The 18,452-nt window shown below is 46.1% G+C and overlaps 1 protein-coding gene across 2 annotated transcripts in view; it reads left to right on the top strand.

Annotated features, from left to right (window-relative positions):
• Nucleotides 1-18,452, top strand: part of LOC115800443 (inactive dipeptidyl peptidase 10-like) — a 145,457-nt gene that overhangs the window by 78,488 nt on the left and 48,517 nt on the right. For both annotated transcript variants that reach the window (XM_030757805.1, XM_030757804.1), the window contains exons 4-5: nt 4,494-4,588; nt 4,836-4,910. In XM_030757805.1, coding sequence (XP_030613665.1) covers nt 4,494-4,588; nt 4,836-4,910 — 170 coding nt within the window. The remainder of the gene's footprint in view (nt 1-4,493; nt 4,589-4,835; nt 4,911-18,452) is intronic.

Here is an 18,452-nt window from a genome sequence, read left to right as displayed (position 1 = left end):
GATGCCTCCGAGCTTATTCGTTGACATTTACATGAGACGGGGACCTTGAAATGATTCAGACCTGTCAAATGCATTAATGGAATTCCGGCCTCTGTGGACGGGAATGCCGGTCTGGGATTAGATGAGAGTTATTGCAGGATCTCCTGTTATTGTTTCGGCTGTTGAAAAGTGAGCAGAGTTTTTAGACAGGCCACACTAAATAAGTGTTTCTTCTTGTTTTTCCCTCCTCCTCTCTTCAGGGGCACCGCTCACATCTATCTTTCATGCACTCACTCGCGTCCTCGCTGTGCTGCTTTTTGTGAAGCTTAACGACTTTTTTTTTTTTCCTTCATGATGTTTGTCTGTTTGAGTTTTGTGTTTTAAATGTGGGATTTTGGAGACCTGGAATGCCTGGAAAGCACGATGGATCAGCTCCTGCTGTTTTAAATGTGCTGCATAAATAAAATTGCCTTGAACTGACTGTTTAGTGTCTCCCAGAAATCCTAAACTTTTACACATGATCAGTGGCAGAATTGCTCATCCTTGGACTGAAGTGTTATCTTTATATGCCAAAGACCGTTACAAAGAACATCAATAGTAGACGACTGAGCAGCAGTCATTTTATATTCAAGGTTTAAAGCAATCTGAAAGGAAAGGAAAGCTTGATTGCAGAGGATTCCCAAAAGTGTTTCCTCATTGCAGCACTAACATTTGAGGTGTTGAGGTGCAAATCAATCACAGGACTTTCAGCAAGACCGCCTGAGTTTGTATCACAAGTAAGGAAACTCATTGTTAGCTGCTCGTTCGTTCTGATTGCATTAAATTTCTGTTGTTTGCTTAGTTTTCGGTCCTGTTCCAGGGCAGGTTGTGTTTGATTAGAGATGTATGAAATCACCATCCGATCAATTCTCCAGAAAAATAGCAGCGACACTTTTCCTGGAAGATTCCTCAGACCTCTGTGTGCAGATTATAATCCTAAAACCTCTTTGGACTTGTGGACCTCATATCAAATTTGCATGCAGATTAAGCCTGACTTTTAATTTTTACATTTATTCTTTACTTGTTCTGAGCCTGTCAAACACCACCAAAAACTAAAACATTAATTTAATGAATAGAAAGAAGAAGAAGAAGAAAGAAAGAGCTTTATTTGTCACATATTTACATGCAGTGAGATTCATTCTCTGCATTTAACCCATCACACTCATGGATTATGTAGTACACACAGCACAGCATGGAGCAGGGGGCAGCCAAAGGGCGCCCGGGGAGCAACCTGGGGGGGGGTGGGCTTGCTCAGGGACCCACAGTGATGCCAGCCCGAGGATTTGAACCAGGGTCCTCTCAGTGATGAACCCTCTTCTTCTCCCCTAGGCCACCACTCCAAATACTGGATTATAAAGCATCAGATTCTCCTGTGTGTTATTGAGAGAGCTGTGATCCTGATAACTTTACTTACACACTCTCATTTTTGCTGCTTTTCCTTTCTGGTTTCAAAACAGTTAAACTTTATTAATATCGTAGCTCTTTTCCAGTCTCACACACCAAAGTGCTCATCCAGAGCTTTTAATACTGAACTCCTCTACAGTGCTTTTCCTCTCAAACACACACTCTGTTTGTCTGTCTGCAGCAGCTGTGCAGCTTTCAGCCTGCATTGTTTGTTTAGGTGAGAGTAGGCGACCTTTTCTGAGACCAGTATACAGACACCCCCCCCCCCCACCCCCCCCCCCCCCCCCCCCCCCCCCCTCCCCCCATGATTCAGATCTACAGCCAAACTTTGCATGCAGCCCAAACACACAAGTCCATATTCATTTGAGCTCCTAGTAAATCATAATGGTAATGGGTGAGTATGAATTGAACATAGTAAACTGACTTAAACTGGCATACCCTTTAAATGTTTAAGCAGTCCCCACGCCGTCACTCATTAAACTCTGTAATTCACCAGGTCGGATGAATCATTTGCACTCACATTGCTGCCACTTCCTCTTTCTGGACTTCTCTGAACACACCCAGTGAGACCACAGCTTCCCAACAGGCTTAAAGCTTCACACAAACAGTATGAACAGCACCTGTTTAATGGGAGACATCAAGGTGGCATCTTCAATTTTTATTCCAATTTGATTTGTATTTGCAAAGATAAAACGCCTGACCCTTTAAAGGTTCCTGCATCCAGATGTGAAAAAGTTTATTCATAACCCTCGTAGTGTCCTCCCGATTGCTGCACTCCTTTAGTCCTCTGGGGGTCAAAAATGCCCCCTGCCTGGTTTGACTGTCATGTAAATCAGAGAGTATAAATTGTCATTCAAATCTAAAGCTTCAGTCTTGCTTCAGTCCAACACATCACCACAAAATGTTCCCTGTGTTTTGGAATGTAGGGCCGATAGGCCTCGTTTAAGTATACCCTGTTTTTGAGTGAAAATAAAATTAAACTGATAATCACAGAGGGCTGTATTTCAAAGTGGAGTTAGGATTTTTAAGCCACTTTAATTTTTTTAATGGCAGCAAATAATCACACTTGTTGTGCTCCCAGATCAAAAATGACCCCGTCTGTTGTTACTGTTTATAAAACATAAACATAAATTATGGCCCACCTCCGTTTCAACTTTTATTCCAGCTCGTTACCTGACATAGAAAACATGTCAACATTCATTTCCAAAACATTTTCATTTTCAAAATGAACTTTTCAGAATAAAAACAGTCTGAATGTGTCCTCAGAGGCCAGCGAGGCAGGTGGTAATGGTGTGATCTGTGCAGATGGATTGCATTTTTGGCCCATTTTGGATGTTTTGTGATCTCTTTGGTGAGGGCAGAATTGGGGTGATGGGGCACCGGAGCAGTGAAGGTACACTTCAGTGAGAACTGAGCCCTGTTGGTTTTTGATGCAGGAGGAAGCTCAGGGTCATTCCTCCGTGCTGTTCCCACCGTGCACAGCTTTGTTTCCAGCAGCGGCTGGGGGCCGAGGGCAGACGAAGTAAAGAAGTTGGTCACAGGTGATCGTTTTTACCTGGAGACCTTCTGTAATGTCAAGGACAACTCACATGCCCTGAACCAGCAGGTTTGCCAGTGTTTACTGTACTCCACGTATAGCTGCATCTGGCACTACATGCAGCCCAAATCTGACCTCATATTTCCCTGGTTTACTCAGGATGTACTGTTTAAATGGACGGTGACTTGTGAAGGGGACCAAGCGCTCATCCACAGTCACATCAGTGCCCCAGCGGCAGGAGGGGCACCCACAGACAGCCCCTTGTCCCATACATGTTGAACTCCAATCTACGTCATCATCGTGTTCATGGTTTTCCTTCACTTCATACCCTTCTTCCATTTCTGCAGCGACGTGGGGGCTTCGTCAGTATGTGGGATCTATCACTTCATCCTTATTTTCCTCCTCTTCGACCCCAGAATCCTCCTCGTCAGTTGGTGCTTCATCCTCATTATGTTCAGCATCGCCCTCCTGGCATTTCTTTTCACAGCATGGTTAAAAATTTGCTCCTGTGCAGTACGGAGCTTCTGCCTCCGCACTGTGCTGCCGAAACGACCCAACACCTGTGAGAAAAGACCTGTTTTTGTTCTTGCTGTTGTCATAAGCATTGCTCGAATCCACGCATCAAAAATGCAAAATCAAAGATGTGTTGGGAAGGAGTGCAGTGAGACAATGAGCCCCCATTGTGCTGCGGGGACACCCATAATCCAATCAAATTGATTTTAATGATGAAGTGCATAGTATCGAACAGCCCCCATTACTGTCAGAACATTTGATGAATAAAAAACACTTTTTGATGGGAAGAGATTTAATCTGGGGTCAGAGACAGGGTGGAGCAGAGACACCTGATCTGATGCTGGGTGACCCTCCCCAGGACCGCAGAAGTAAATGAGCAATGTTGCTATAATCTGGCATGTTTACACTTAATAAACATCAATATACCAAACGCAAACATGTGTTGCCCCCGTTAGATAAAAATATAATAAATAAATACATATGGAGTGAGAACCAGCCATGAGAACAGATCCAGGAGAACGCAGAAGGCAAAGGAAGCAAATCCCAAAAAGAAATAATGAGATAACAGAAACCGCAGAGACCACAACCCACAAACAAAGAGCTGCTTTCAATGCCCACCGGACGCGGAGGTGCAGAGCGTTTCTGAAGTATGCAATTTTAAATGATGTAAATAATGCAAACTTTCAAGACCAGCTCACAAATGCATGAGGCTGAGGTTTCCATGGCAACATTAAAAGAAAAACACGAGCAACTGCAGCCGATGCTGCAGCTGTTAGAGAGACGCACAAAAACCAACAAAAGTACCGTCAGCAAACCTTCAACTGAACGATGATTTGGTCGTAATTGTGACAAGATTCAAATATGTCATATTATTATTGTTCTAAGATTTTTTTTTTAAATATATAATTGATGTCTGATTTTTTTCTGGTTTGTGTGTCACCGTCTCATCAGCCTGAAGAACTCAAACCTGTTTAAACGTCTAAAAATTAAAAAGGCGTTAACGGCTGTTTCTGTCCCGCAGAGGAAGAAATCATCTTTCAGAGCTGGGATGGAGACGTTTTCAAAGTGAACACACGCAACAACGAGACAGACCTTCTGCTGAAGAACACAATATTTGTAAGAACAATATTAAATAGCTCAAAGAAATCTTTTGTCAGTGCTGTGAGATTTCTTTTTGTGGGTTGCAGTCATTGTGACTGAGCTCAGGTCAGCTCAGGTTTCACTGTAGTGTCATTCACTGATGTGTGAGTGTATTTATGTGGCTGTATCAGCTGACTGGCTTGATATGTGTGTGTGAAACAATCTGAAAGGAAAAAACTGTTTTATTGTGAAAACAAAACTTGTGTTCTTGTTTCTCTCACAGGCGACTTTTAAGGCCTCAAAGTTCGCAGTTTCTCCGGATCTGAATTTTGTTCTTTTGGGATATGATGTCAAGCAGGTGAGAACCTCTTAACATTCGAGCTGCATAGATTCACTGATGTGGGAATGTACAAGCAGCCCGAGGCTGCTTATACTGCAGATTTACAGTTCATGAACCAGAAACTGCAAACCATGGAGACGCCTTTTTACACTGAGCTTGCATGACGATATAACTTTAATATAGACAATAAATGAACAGGTAATACTTTAAGAATCCAACACTGGACTTCAACAACATTTACAGCGAGTATTTTGACTTTTTACTTGATTAACTGAGTAATTGTACTGTATAACATTTTAATGGCCATATTTATGTATTAGTTATGATTTTTCCTCATTTTCTATCATACATGCAGTGGTGTGAAAAAGTTTTTGCGCCCTTCTTGATTTCTTACTGTTTTGCATATTTGCTACATGTTTCAGATCAAACAGACACAAAAACCTAAATAAATATAAAATGCACCTTTTAAATGATGATTTCAGTTATTAAAGAAAAAAAAAAGCTATCCAAACCTACCTTGCCCTGTGTGAAACAGTAATTACCCTCTCATTAGAAGAAATGATTTATTGATAAGAATACTGTTCTGCCCTCGTTAAAGAGTCCCCTTTCTTCACTAGGCAGACAGACAACTCCTTCCACACACTGTAGTCTCTGTATGATGGATTTATTAAGCACCACCGTTTAGGTTAACAGCATGAGAATGGGGTAAAACTGAAATGAAAGAAGCAAATAATGACAATAATGAACACATTGAACCCCCTTTAACATACATGCTCCATATGTATTACCAGTTTCTTAAAGCCTATTTCACATACATGGCTACTAGCTTGGCTAGCTGAAAGCTATCAACATCACACATTACATACGAAACGCCGGATGAAACAAAAACACAACTTAACCTGGTTAACTGTACAAAATATCCATGTCAAACAAACATAGGCATCTTATTACAACCATACTCACAGACTATGCTCCCTATAGTGATTCCCAGATGAGGATGATAGCAGATACTTTGGCTACCTGAATCCACAATGTGCTCTCTATCAAGGTGCAAGGGAAAAACAAATATGGCTGCCAACGGGTTACAGAGGATAAGCAGAAATGGCGATAATGTCATGTCCTGGGCCGTTGGCCCAGCGTTTTGTGTTAGTTTATTTCCTAGTGTTGTGATATGTCTGCGTCTCTGTCCTGAGTCTGTGCCTGTTCCCCGTGTTTAGTCAGTATGTTCCTTGGTTTGTCACTTCCTGTTTATTTTGACAGTCTGGTTTTCCTGTGCTTTGTGTTCAGCTTTGCTTCCCCTGTGTAATTAGTTTCATTTGCCTCACCTGTTGTTCCCTGCTGTTTCCTCTTGCCCTGATTACCCAGTGTGTACTTAAGCCCTCAGTTTTGTTTTGTTCTCTGTTGCGTCGTTGACGTTGTGTGTCCGTGTGTTCCTGTATTCCTGTGTTCTTGTGTTCCTGTGTTCCCTGTGTCTGCCCGTCGTCTCCCTTTCCACGGGTCCCGCTCAGTCCGAGCCGATGGGGGTCTCCGCTCAGTCCGAGCCAGGGGGTCCCGCTCAGTCCGAGCACTCCGAGCCAGGGGGTCCCGCTCAGTCCGAGCGCTCCACGTCACCCGAGGGTTCCCCACCAGCGCCCGGGGTCGCCCTTCTCCACCGCCGCACGCCCCGCGGTCGGCCTCCAGTGTCTGCTCCCCGTCGCCGCCGCCGCACGCCCCGCGGTCGGCCTCCAGTGACCCCTCCTCGTCGCCGCCACCGCTGGGAGCGCGGTCGGCCTCCAGTGACCCCTCCTCGTCGCCGCCGCATGCCGCGCGGTCGGCCTCCAGTGTCTTCTCCGCGGCTCCGCCGCCGCCGCTGGAAGCACGGTCAGCCTCCGGTGCCTGCTCCCCGTCGCCGCCGCCGCTGGGAGCGCGGTCGGCCTCCAGTGACTCCTCCTCGTCGTCGCCGCCGCCGCTGGGAGCGCGGTCGGCCTCCAGTGACTCCCCCTCGTCGTCGCCGCCGCCGCTGGGAGCGCGGTCGGCCTCCAGTGACTCCCCCTCGTCGTCGCCGCCGCCGCTGGGAGCGCGGTCGGCCTCCAGTGATTCCTTCTCGTCCTCGTCGCCGCCGCCGCTGGGAGCGCGGTCGGCCTCCCTCGTTGGGATTTTGCTTTGTGGCCCCTTGGCCTCTGCGGCCTCCTGAACTGTGTGTTTTTTGTTTTTGGATTTCCCACTGACTCCCCTGAACTGTGGACTGTTTTTTCCCCTGCTGTTTTTTGTTTTGTCATAGCTCCTGGACTGTTCCTTGTTTCGACCCCCTGTTTTGGACTGTCTCCGGCCTTGTGCCGTCGCCTTTTGTTCTGGTCCTGTGTTTTTGTTTTCTTCCTGTACGGGTTTGATTTGTTTTGTTCACGCCCTGTGATTTCTGTTTTGCTCCCTGTCTTTGTTTTTGTTTCGGGCCCTCCCTCCTGGTCCCCCGCCTCCCGCCCTTGTCTGGTTTTGTTTTCTGGTTTTGGCCGCCGGGCGCCGGCCTTTGAGGGGGGGGTACTGTCATGTCCTGGGCCGTTGGCCCAGCGTTTTGTGTTAGTTTATTTCCTAGTGTTGTGATATGTCTGCGTCTCTGTCCTGAGTCTGTGCCTGTTCCCCGTGTTTAGTCAGTATGTTCCTTGGTTTGTCACTTCCTGTTTATTTTGACAGTCTGGTTTTCCTGTGCTTTGTGTTCAGCTTTGCTTCCCCTGTGTAATTAGTTTCATTTGCCTCACCTGTTGTTCCCTGCTGTTTCCTCTTGCCCTGATTACCCAGTGTGTACTTAAGCCCTCAGTTTTGTTTTGTTCTCTGTTGCGTCGTTGACGTTGTGTGTCCGTGTGTTCCTGTATTCCTGTGTTCTTGTGTTCCTGTGTTCCCTGTGTCTGCCCGTCGTCTCCCTTCCACGGTTTTTGTATTTGTTTTTTCCCCGTTGAAATAAATCCCTTTTATGTTACGCTGACTTCTGGAGTCCTTCGTGTCAGCCATTCCTCGTCCATTTCCTCCCCGGCCATGACAGATAATCCCCAAACAGAAAAAGCACCACCTAGTGGCCACAGAAAGAAACATCCCTCCAATCCCTCAGGACAGCACACTCCCCGCCTGGTATCTGAAAGGATGCCACCACTAATGATACACAGCGTGAAGAAAGTAAACTTTAATCGGTCTCTGGGGAGAAGAGTAGGACAGTCTCTGAGACAGGCCGTAGGAAGGTCTTGCATGAACCCTCTCTTATTGTCTTAACCTCAACCTTCCTAACTCTCCCATCTGCTCCTGGAAACGTTTTGATGATCATGCCCATAGGCCATTCGTTTCTTCTAACTTGACTTTCTTTCAGTATGACGACGTCGCCCTCGCGAAGATTACGTTCTTCCCTTTGCCATTTCTTGCGTCTCTGCAGGGTAGGAAGATACTCTGTCCTCCAGCGATGCCAAAAGATATTGGCGAGACTCTGTACCTGCCTCCACTGCTTGCGGTAGAGATCTTTTTCTTCAAATTCCCCTATGGGTGGAGGAAGTGCACTGACCTTCTGTGTCAGAAGTGTCGCTGGTGTTAGGATAAGTGGGGAGTCTGGGTCCGTGGATACAGGAACCAACGGGCGAGCATTCAATATTGCCGAAACTTCTGCCATGAATGTGGTCAAAACTTCATGGGTAAGCTTTGATGGACCGATCTTCATCAGCATGGAATCAAGGATGCGCCTTGTCAGACCTATCAGACGCTCCCAGCTGCCTCCCATATGGGATGAATGCGGGGGATTGAAGACCCATTTGCAACCACTGCTGCTCAGATATCCCTGCACTTCCTTATCGCTTGTCAGAGACTCTAGCCGCAACTCTCTACAGGCTCCCACAAAATTTGTGCCACAGTCAGACCTTATTTGTTTGGCTGGTCCTCGGATAGAGAAGAATCGCCGCAGAGCATTTATGAAGCTCGAAGAGTCCATTGATTCAATGATTTCAATATGAATGGCCCTGGTGCTCATACATGTAAAGAGCACCGCCCACCGTTTGCTATTTGCTACTGCTCCTCTAGTCTGACGAGTCATGACCATCCATGGTCCAAAGACGTCCAACCCTACAAAGGAGAAAGGTGGGTCTGTACTGAGGCGGTCAACAGGTAGGTCAGCCATCTTCTGAGTCTCCATTGTTCTGCGTAGTCTTCGGCATTTAACGCAGTGGTGGATGATGCTGCTAACTCGCCGTTTTCCACCAACAATCCACAGGCCAGCTGCTCTCAAAGCACCCTCCGTGATATGGCGCCCCTGATGCTGTACCCGTTTGTGGTAATGGCGGATGAGTAGAGTTGTGATGTGGCTCCTCCCAGGGAGGATTAGGGGATTGATTTCGTCTCTGCCTAGGCTCGCTTGGAACAGGCGTCCTCCGATCCTTAGAAGACCAAGAGTGTCGATGTAAGGACATAATCTGTAGAGCTGGCTATGTTTCAGAATGTCCTTTCCCTTTCTAATACATTCCAATTCCTCAGCGAAGGCATCTTGTTGCAGACTACAGACCAAAATGTTCCTTGCTTGGTCCAAGTCCTCCTTAAGATTGTGGTTTTCATGGATATGCCAGCCCTTGCAGGCGCTGCCTTTCTTGAAGGTGCGGGCAACGTGTACAAGCCTTGCTACCGCACGGGTCAGTGATCGCCAGCTTGAGAACCTCTCAAACCGTTTAGGGTCTAATCTATTACTGCTGAAACCGGTGGCATGACAAGCAACCTGTGGACGGATGTCAACATCAGCCTCTGGGTCAACCAAGTCAAAGGCAGCAGAGGCTGTTGTATGCCCGGCTGACTTCAAGAGGAACGCTGGTCCTGACAACCATATTGAGCTTGTCAGGGTACCTGCTGGGACTGACCTCGAGCTCAGGTCAGCAGGGTTATCATTAGTAGAGACGTATTTCCACTGTTCTGGGCTGGTTGATCTCCTTATGCGTTGCACTCTGTTGTGTACATACACATAAAACCGTCTAGATTCATTGTGAATGTATCCTAAGACCACTCTGCTATCAGAATAGAATGTCACGGTGTCAAATCTGGTGTCCATCTCATCCTCAATCGCTTCTGCTATTTCCACAGCCAAGACAGCTGCGCACAGTTCAAGCCGTGGAACCGTCGTCTCAGGGCGTGGAGCAAGCTTGACCTTGCCAAACACAAAGCCAACATCTGTGTTATTGCTCACGTCAGTTGTCCGCACATAGGCAACAGCGGCTATGGCAATCGTGGATGCGTCACAGAAAACACATAGCTCTTTATGTAGTGCCTGGCTGAATGAGATAGAGGTATACTGGCGTGGAATTTTGACTTGTTCCAGCTCTTTCAGAGCATCTCTCCACAGCTTCCATTCTTTATACTTCTCTTCTGGGAGAGGGGCATCCCAGTCACTAACCCCTGTGGAAAGCTCCCTGAGTAGACTTCTCCCCTGAATGCTTACAGGGGCCGCGAATCCTAGTGGGTCAAAAAGGCTGTTAATAGAAGACAAGACCCCACGCCTCGTATAGGGCTTCTCTGCGACCGACACTTGGAAGGTGAGCAAGTCTTCAGAGACATCCCAACTGACTCCTAGAGATCTCTGCACGGGTGGAAAGTCCACGATGAGGTCCAGGTCTTTCAGCCCTTTAGCCAGGTCTTCTGCGGGGAAGGCTCTCATAACAGCAACTCTGTTGGATGATATTTTATGCAGCCGCAAGTTGGAGAGAGCTAACATGGCTTGCGTGTTCTGAAGAAGAGTGATGGCTTCCTCTTCTGTTGGGAGCGAGATCAGACCATCATCAACATAAAAGTTCCTCTCAACGAACTGCCTTGCTTCCATTCCATACTCTCCCTCTCCCTCTTTAGCCGCTCTCCTGAGCCCAAATGTGGCCACAGATGGCGATGGGCTATTTCCAAAGATGTGGACCCGCATCCGGTACTCCACAACATCATTGTCAAGGTCACTGTTGCGGTACCAGAGGAAGCGCAGAAAGTTCCGATGGTCCTCACGCACCACAAAGCAGTGGAACATCTGTTGTATGTCAGTCGTCACAGCCACTGGCTCTTTCCTAAACCGCAGCAATACCCCGAGCAGGCTGTTGTTCATGTTAGGGCCAGTGAGGAGGACGTCATTGAGGGACACCCCGTGGTGTTGGGCACTGGAGTCGAATACCACCCTTATTTGTCCCGGCTTCTGGGGATGATAAACTCCGAAGTGTGGTAAGTACCAGCACTCTTCATCTGGTTGTAGGGGTGGAGCTACTTCGGCATGCCCATTCTCAAGAAGTTTATTCATGTACTCGACAAAATGGTTCTTCCTCTCTGGGTGTTTCCTGAGCATACGGGTCAGTGCAGTGAGACGATTCTTTACTTGTTCACGGTTATTAGGGAGGCGTTGCCGTGGGCTACGAAAAGGGAGTGGAGCTACCCAGCTATTCGAGTCGTCCTGACAGAATTCCTTCTCCATGATCCTCAGGAAGGCAAGATCTTCCATAGAAGGAGCTGTTCTGTCATCGTCCTTCGTGTAGCAGAAAACCGACTCTCCCATGAGACCTGTTCTGTCAGTTGGCGCGGTTTGCCATAGATGGTCTAAAGTAGGAGAATTCTGTGACTGGTCACTGGAGCTGAAGCTCTCCTTGATATTGAATTTGTTGGGGCATGGACTAAGGAGGCTGGGTCGTCCATTCTCCAGAATGTTGGTTCGGAAGGTGTTCACATGGGAGGATTTGTGAGCACCATCAAGGCAGACTTCTCCAACTATTACCCAGCCAAGAGCCGTTCGTTGTGCAAAGGGAGCTTGTGGGGGTCCATTGCGTTGCTGTAGGACTTTGTGTGCCTGGATGATGTCTCTTCCTAACAGGAGCAAAATCTCGGCCTTGGTGTCGAGTGGGGGTATCTTGGTAGCTAGAGACCTGAGGTGAGGATGGTGTCTTGCAGCTGCTGGCGTGGGGATCTCCGCCCTATTATCAGGTAGCTGATCACACTCGATAAGTGTAGGTAGGGCCATACTGGTTTTCTCGTCGGCGGATTCCACAACAAACCCCCTTGCTCTTCGGCCAGCAGTCTCATGTACCCCTGCACATGTTTTCAGTGTATAAGGGGAGGTGCCGTTGGTGATGCCAAACATCTTGAAGAAGGATGATCTGGCCAAAGACCTATTGCTTTGATCGTCCAAGATAACATATGTTCTCACCTTCCTCTCCGGCTGACCTTCAGGATACACATAAACAAGGCAGATTTTGGCACACGATTTCCCGGTAGTGCCATCCCCACAGACTTCTGTGCAAGTCGAGGTGGTGACTGAAGGAGAGGGAAACTCCTCTTCCTCCCCGCCATGCTCTTCAGAAGAGCTGATAGTTTGTTTTACTGACCAAGGTGCTGGACCAGCATGAAGGGCTGCGATGTGCCTATCGCTATTACATTCTGAGCACTGAATGATGGCCCTGCAGTCTTTTGCTTGGTGAGAGGTTGCAGAACAACAGCGAAAACATATGCCGTTTTCTCTAAGGAAGGCCTTTCTACTCTCCAGGGGCTTCTCTCTGAAAGCTCTACATTTATGCAATGGGTGTGGCTTTTTATGAATAGGACACTGCTTTTTAGGGCTGTCCAACCCTTGAGCTTCATCCTTTAATTGAGTATTGTTCACCTCTGTTCTGTGTACCGTTATTGGAGTCCTTGACGTCTTCACCGTGAATCTCTCTCCCTTAGGTGGCGCAATGCTGGAGGTTGTAGTAGTGAAGCTCGGGTCGTTCCTCATCCTTGCCTCCTCCCGAATGAAGCTGGAGAAAACAAAGAAGGGTGGGAAGCTGACATTGTGCTGTCGTTTGTATCTCGTTCCATGCACCATCCATTTCTCCTGAAGAGTAAAGGGCAATTTCTCCAAAATAGGACTAATGCCGCGTGCAGTGTCCAAGTAGGAGAGCCCGGGTAAGTAACCTTCCTCCTGGGCACACTGCAGCTCAAGGAGCAGGTCGCCTAGCTCCTGCAAACGCTGTGGGTCTCTATAAGAGACTTTGGGGAAACGTTCCAGCTTCTTAAAGAGCGCAGTCTCCATTGCCTCCACTGATCCGTAGCTCTCCTCTAGTCTTCCCCAGACCATACTAAGGGCTTCAGCGGGGTGTCTGATGTGAACTGACCTCACTCTTTTCACATACTCGGCAGACTCTGGCCCAAGCCATTTAATTAGCAGGTCAAGTTCCTCACTGGGTCTCAAATCTAGATCTTCAATGGCACTGGAGAAAGTAGACTTCCAGGCCCAGTAACCTTCAGGTTTATCATTGAATTTTGTGAGTCCAGCTGTCAGTAGGTCACGGCGAGCTAAGAACTTTGCTAAATCTGAGACCTCGGAGCGGGATTCCTGGAATGCATGGTATGGTCCTCTAAGTGACTGGTCGTTATCCCTTGTATTATCCCTGGGTGATGATGAGTTCTTAGAATTAAACTGTGGGATGTTCTGCCCCATTCCCTTTTTAGGTGTGAAATGAACCACTGAGTGGCGCTGGCTTGAAGTAGCTTCAGTGTGAATAGGGACGTGTGGAAATAACTGCTGCATCCCCTCTAGATGGACAGGTTTATGCGCTGGGGAAGAATCAGTCAGTGGCTTAGTGTTAGGGCCTGCTGGAGGAGTTTCTACCTCAGCTGGGGGAACCTTGACCTCAGTCTCAGGCTGTGAATTGTCAATGATGGCTCTTGTGTAGGCATACTGATCCTGAACATACTTCTCAGTTCTTTCTGCAGATGTGCGAGCTGAGTCTTGGTCAGTGTCGTGAGGTCTGGACGGCGTCTGGCTGTCTGCCACCTCCATGGCTGCTTCAAGGACAGTAGCTTCAGCTAAAGCTGCATCTGCCTCCTTCTCCTGCTGGATGGCCTCCAGCGTAGCTTCAAGGAATGTTTCTTCTACCTTTAGCTGAGCCTTCTTTACCTTAACATCAATTTCCTTTTGTGCATAAGATGCTCTGGCGCGTGCTGCTTCAGCCTTGGCGCGTGCTTCTTTTGCAGCCAAGCTAGTTGCTGATCTATTGGAGCGTGTCGACAACCTTGACGATTTTGATGCGCGTGAGCACACTGATCTAGTGCCATGAGTTTTCGCTTCTGCGTCGGACATCGTGGTTGAAAGGTTGAGCTAGTCTGATAGCTATCCAACAAAGCTGAAATCACAGTCGAGTCAGTCTTTTTACTGTTCTGCCCTCGTTAAAGAGTCCCCTTTCTTCACTAGGCAGACAGACAACTCCTTCCACACACTGTAGTCTCTGTATGATGGATTTATTAAGCACCACCGTTTAGGTTAACAGCATGAGAATGGGGTAAAACTGAAATGAAAGAAGCAAATAATGACAATAATGAACACATTGAACCCCCTTTAACATACATGCTCCATATGTATTACCAGTTTCTTAAAGCCTATTTCACATACATGGCTACTAGCTTGGCTAGCTGAAAGCTATCAACATCACACATTACATACGAAACGCCGGATGAAACAAAAACACAACTTAACCTGGTTAACTGTACAAAATATCCATGTCAAACAAACATAGGCATCTTATTACAACCATACTCACAGACTATGCTCCCTATAGTGATTCCCAGATGAGGATGATAGCAGATACTTTGGCTACCTGAATCCACAATGTGCTCTCTATCAAGGTGCAAGGGAAAAACAAATATGGCTGCCAACGGGTTACAGAGGATAAGCAGAAATGGCGATAATCCCCAAACAGAAAAAGCACCACCTAGTGGCCACAGAAAGAAACATCCCTCCAATCCCTCAGGACAGCACAAATACCATTACCTATTTGCTGCTATGATTCTGAATGCCTATCGTAGCAGCACTTACTGCATCCTAACTAACCTTAAGCCTAAGCTTCATTCAGCTGAAAGATCTCAAAAAGCGGCACATCATGCCACGATCTAAAGAAGCAAAGTCATTGGCATCTATCAGCCTGGAAAGGGTTAAAAAGCCATTTCTAAGGCTTTGGGACTCCAGAGAACCACGGTGAGAGCCGTGATCCACACATGGAGAAAACTTGGAACAGTGCTGAACCTTCCCAGGAGCGTCCAGCCTACCAAAATCGTTCCAATAGCGCATCTAGGAGGTCACAAAAAGACCCAGAACAACATCTAAAGAACTGCAGGCCTCACTTGACTGAGTTCAGGTCAGAGTTCAAGATTCAACAATAAGAAAGAGACCGAGGGAAAAAAATGGGATCCATGGGAGAGCTCCAAGGATCGAACCACTGCTGACCAAAAAGAACACAAAGGCTCGTCTCACATTTGCCAAAAAACATCTTGAACTTTTTGGAAGGTTTGAGTCCCGTTACATCTGATGTAAAACTAATGCAGCGTTTCATAAAAATAACACAGCAACAGTCAAACACGGTGGTGGTAGTGTGACAGTCTGGGGCTGCTTTGCTGCTTCAGGACCTGGATGACTTTCTGTAATTCTGCTCTGTACCTGAAAATCCTGAAGGAGAACGTCTGACCATCTGAAGCTCAATCCAAAGCACAGCAGGAAGTTCACCTGTGCATGGCCCAAAAAAAACAGACAAACAACAAAACGATCGATCCAAAATGAAGGGATTGTAGAACTGAAGTCATATTGAGATGTTTTAGCATGTTCAAGCTCAAAAACCTTCCAAACACTTCTGCAAAAAGTCGGCCAAAATTGATGGCCAACAGTGATGTGAGAGATGCTTGATTGCAATTCTTGCTGCCAAGGGTGGCACAACCAGTTATTAGGTTCATTTTCTGATATTAGAATTTGTTTGATGATGTGAAACATGCAAGTGTGCAAAATATGTCCAAAAAAAGAAAGAAAGGAAAAAAAAGAAAATAGGAAAGGGGGAAAATACTTTTTCACAGTGGTGGATGCTCATATTCAACATGGACAAAGTTTCAAATGAGGTTGGCATATGCATGAGCCAAAAAGCTCCGGCTTCTGACTGCTTTAAAAGCTCTTGGTTGTGTGTCTGATCTCAGTCTCACAGCTCGGCCTGTGAGCACAAAAGCCTCATTGCATCATACAGCTTAAGCCTTTTGTTTAAGAAATGCAGCCAATGAGAAGAAAGCTGTCAAAAAGGAGGGTGAAGGAGGTACTGAGGGGCCGCGCTGTACAAGACAAATAAGGATTATTTTGAGCTGTGAACTGTGTGAGTTAGAGAATAAAAGTATGGAAATAGAACTATAATACGTCCTACAGTATATTCATTTAATCAAAATTAATCTCCACTCAGACATGTAAATATGACATGTCACCAAACATAGTCACAATAACTGATCAGTGCCCTGCAGGCTGTGGCAGGATACCTCAGTGTCTTGTATGGGCTTCCACCAATTACAGTTCACATATGTAAAGTCTCACTTTGCTAAAAAGTAGTACCCACTGTAGTACGCATTTTTCCAGCAGCCCACTAATTAACATTTGAGGTTTTATAGCAGGAATGTGTGTGCGTGAGTGATTATAACTACAGTTTTTGGGTTCGTTGTAATGAAAGAATGAGCCACACATTTGGTGGCGCGCTGATACGTTTCCAAAAGTTTTTGGACGGCAGTGGAGCTCAGGCATCAGATACACATAACACAGAACAAACTGCCTTCATGAGGCAGAGCCATCGGCCGCAGGAATGATCTAAGTAATGACGAAGACCATCTATGAATTTCAGGTAAAGAAAGATCTGAATAGAAACCTGCATCAATTTGACAAGTTGTTTTTAGATGTCCAGATCAAAGCAAAATGCAATAAAGTCCAATGGAAATAGACTTACTCAAAACTACAGTATATAACTAAAAGTGATGCAAAAGTCTACTGAAGTTCAGCTGCATGGCGTACACAAAATCAGGAAAACATTAGATCTGCAAGGAGACTAAATTTCCCTCAAATAAAAGCAGTCCAAGACTGTATGAATGTGTTCCAACGCTGAAAATTTCCTCCATGCCGTATTTATGTATCGAGTCCTTGGATCAGGAAGCATATCTCAGTGCAGATTAATTTGTGATGTTTTCACAAACGTTTTCTCCTAAATTTCCTTGTTTCAACTTCCTGTGCAGATCGATCCAGATTGATTCCAAGTTGGGCCGAGCTCCAGCTCTGGTGAAATTTCCATGCAGATCAGTGCAAAACCTTTTAAACAAATCATTTTAAAGACAAAACACAAAAAAGAAACCAAACCAGTTACACAAGCTCCTCTCTGAATTCATGAACTGAGACTGAGCACAACCCCCCCCAACACCCCCACACAGAATTACATCACCATTTGCTTATCGAAATAGTCAAGATCTTAATAGTCATAATAATCTGTAACTAACCTGAGTAGGACCAAGCTCATAATATATTTGGTTTATTGGATTTCAGTTCATGCTCAAAACTGTAAGCTGTATTATTGTAGGGTCTTTCCGTACAATACAAACCGCCTTGAGGCGACTGTTGTGATTTGGCGCTATATAAATAATGACCTGCCACAGGGCTGGGTCTAAATGGATTTTATATACTCAATACCAGCTTTGTTAGCTGTATTTTATTAATGTATGTATTTTATTAAAGGACAATTATTAAAGAGGACACTTATTCACAGGTTGACCGTCAGTTTTATTTTCTGAGAAATCATGTTTGAGTTTGGGACTCACCGAAGCTGCAGGTTTGATTTAAAGTTTTCTCGACCGTGTACTCATCTAAAGCAGGGATCCTCACATCCAGGCCTCGAGGGCCGGTGTCCTGCAGGTTTTAGATGTGTCCCTGATCCAACACACCTGAATCAAATGGCTGAATTACCTCCTCAGTATGCAGTCAAGTTCTCCGGAGTCCTGCTAATGACTTCTATATTTGACTCAGGTGTGTTGAAGCAGAGACACATCTAAAACCTGCAGGACACCGGCCCTCAAGGCCTGGATGTGAGGATCCCTGATCTAAAGGAACCTCAGGACTTGGAGAAGTTCTCCTTGAAGCTTTTGGGCACAGCAACAAAATTGGTGCTGTTTCTATTTTTCTTTCTTTAACTGAACTGATGACAAGACTGGGGCTTTCTGCTTTTATGGTCTGTTTTTAGTCACGTGCATTTTCAATACTGTCTGTTCGTATCAGTGTGACAGCCATCTTATACTGAGTGGGCTAATGTGGGTTGTGCAGAGCACCCCAGAGCAGGGTGTACCGTGTGAAAGGAGACTATTTTATTTTAAACATATTATGGCTGCACTACAAAGAAATATTGTCCAGTGTCATTGACCTGATTTCTACCAATAGGCTGCTGACTTGGATGCATGTACAGGTAATGTCAGTCATCAACCATAACTGTGGTAAGAAGCTGTAATTCAGATCAAGCAGCACAAAGACCTGCTCACCATCTTTAGAAAGTAACGAGGCTATCAGTGTCACGTGTGATAGATTATTTACACGTTCAACAGCATGTTAGTATTGCAGCCATTATCACTGAGGAACTGTACACAAACTATCAGACACAACGTGCTCTTACTGCAGTGTCTGTTTTCTTTGGCTTCCCTTCATTTCATCAACAAACAGCTTCTGCCTGATGCTTTCATTCAAGCACTGAATCAAACAGAAAGGCGAAGCCAAGGCTGTGGTCAGGCGTAAGCACATCACTC

The sequence above is a fragment of the Archocentrus centrarchus genome, chromosome 21, assembly GCF_007364275.1.
Source record: "Archocentrus centrarchus isolate MPI-CPG fArcCen1 chromosome 21, fArcCen1, whole genome shotgun sequence".
In the NCBI taxonomy this organism is placed as follows: domain Eukaryota; kingdom Metazoa; phylum Chordata; class Actinopteri; order Cichliformes; family Cichlidae; genus Archocentrus; species Archocentrus centrarchus.
The sequence above is the reverse complement of the archived record's forward strand: the minus strand, read 5'-3'. Positions and strand labels throughout refer to the sequence as shown.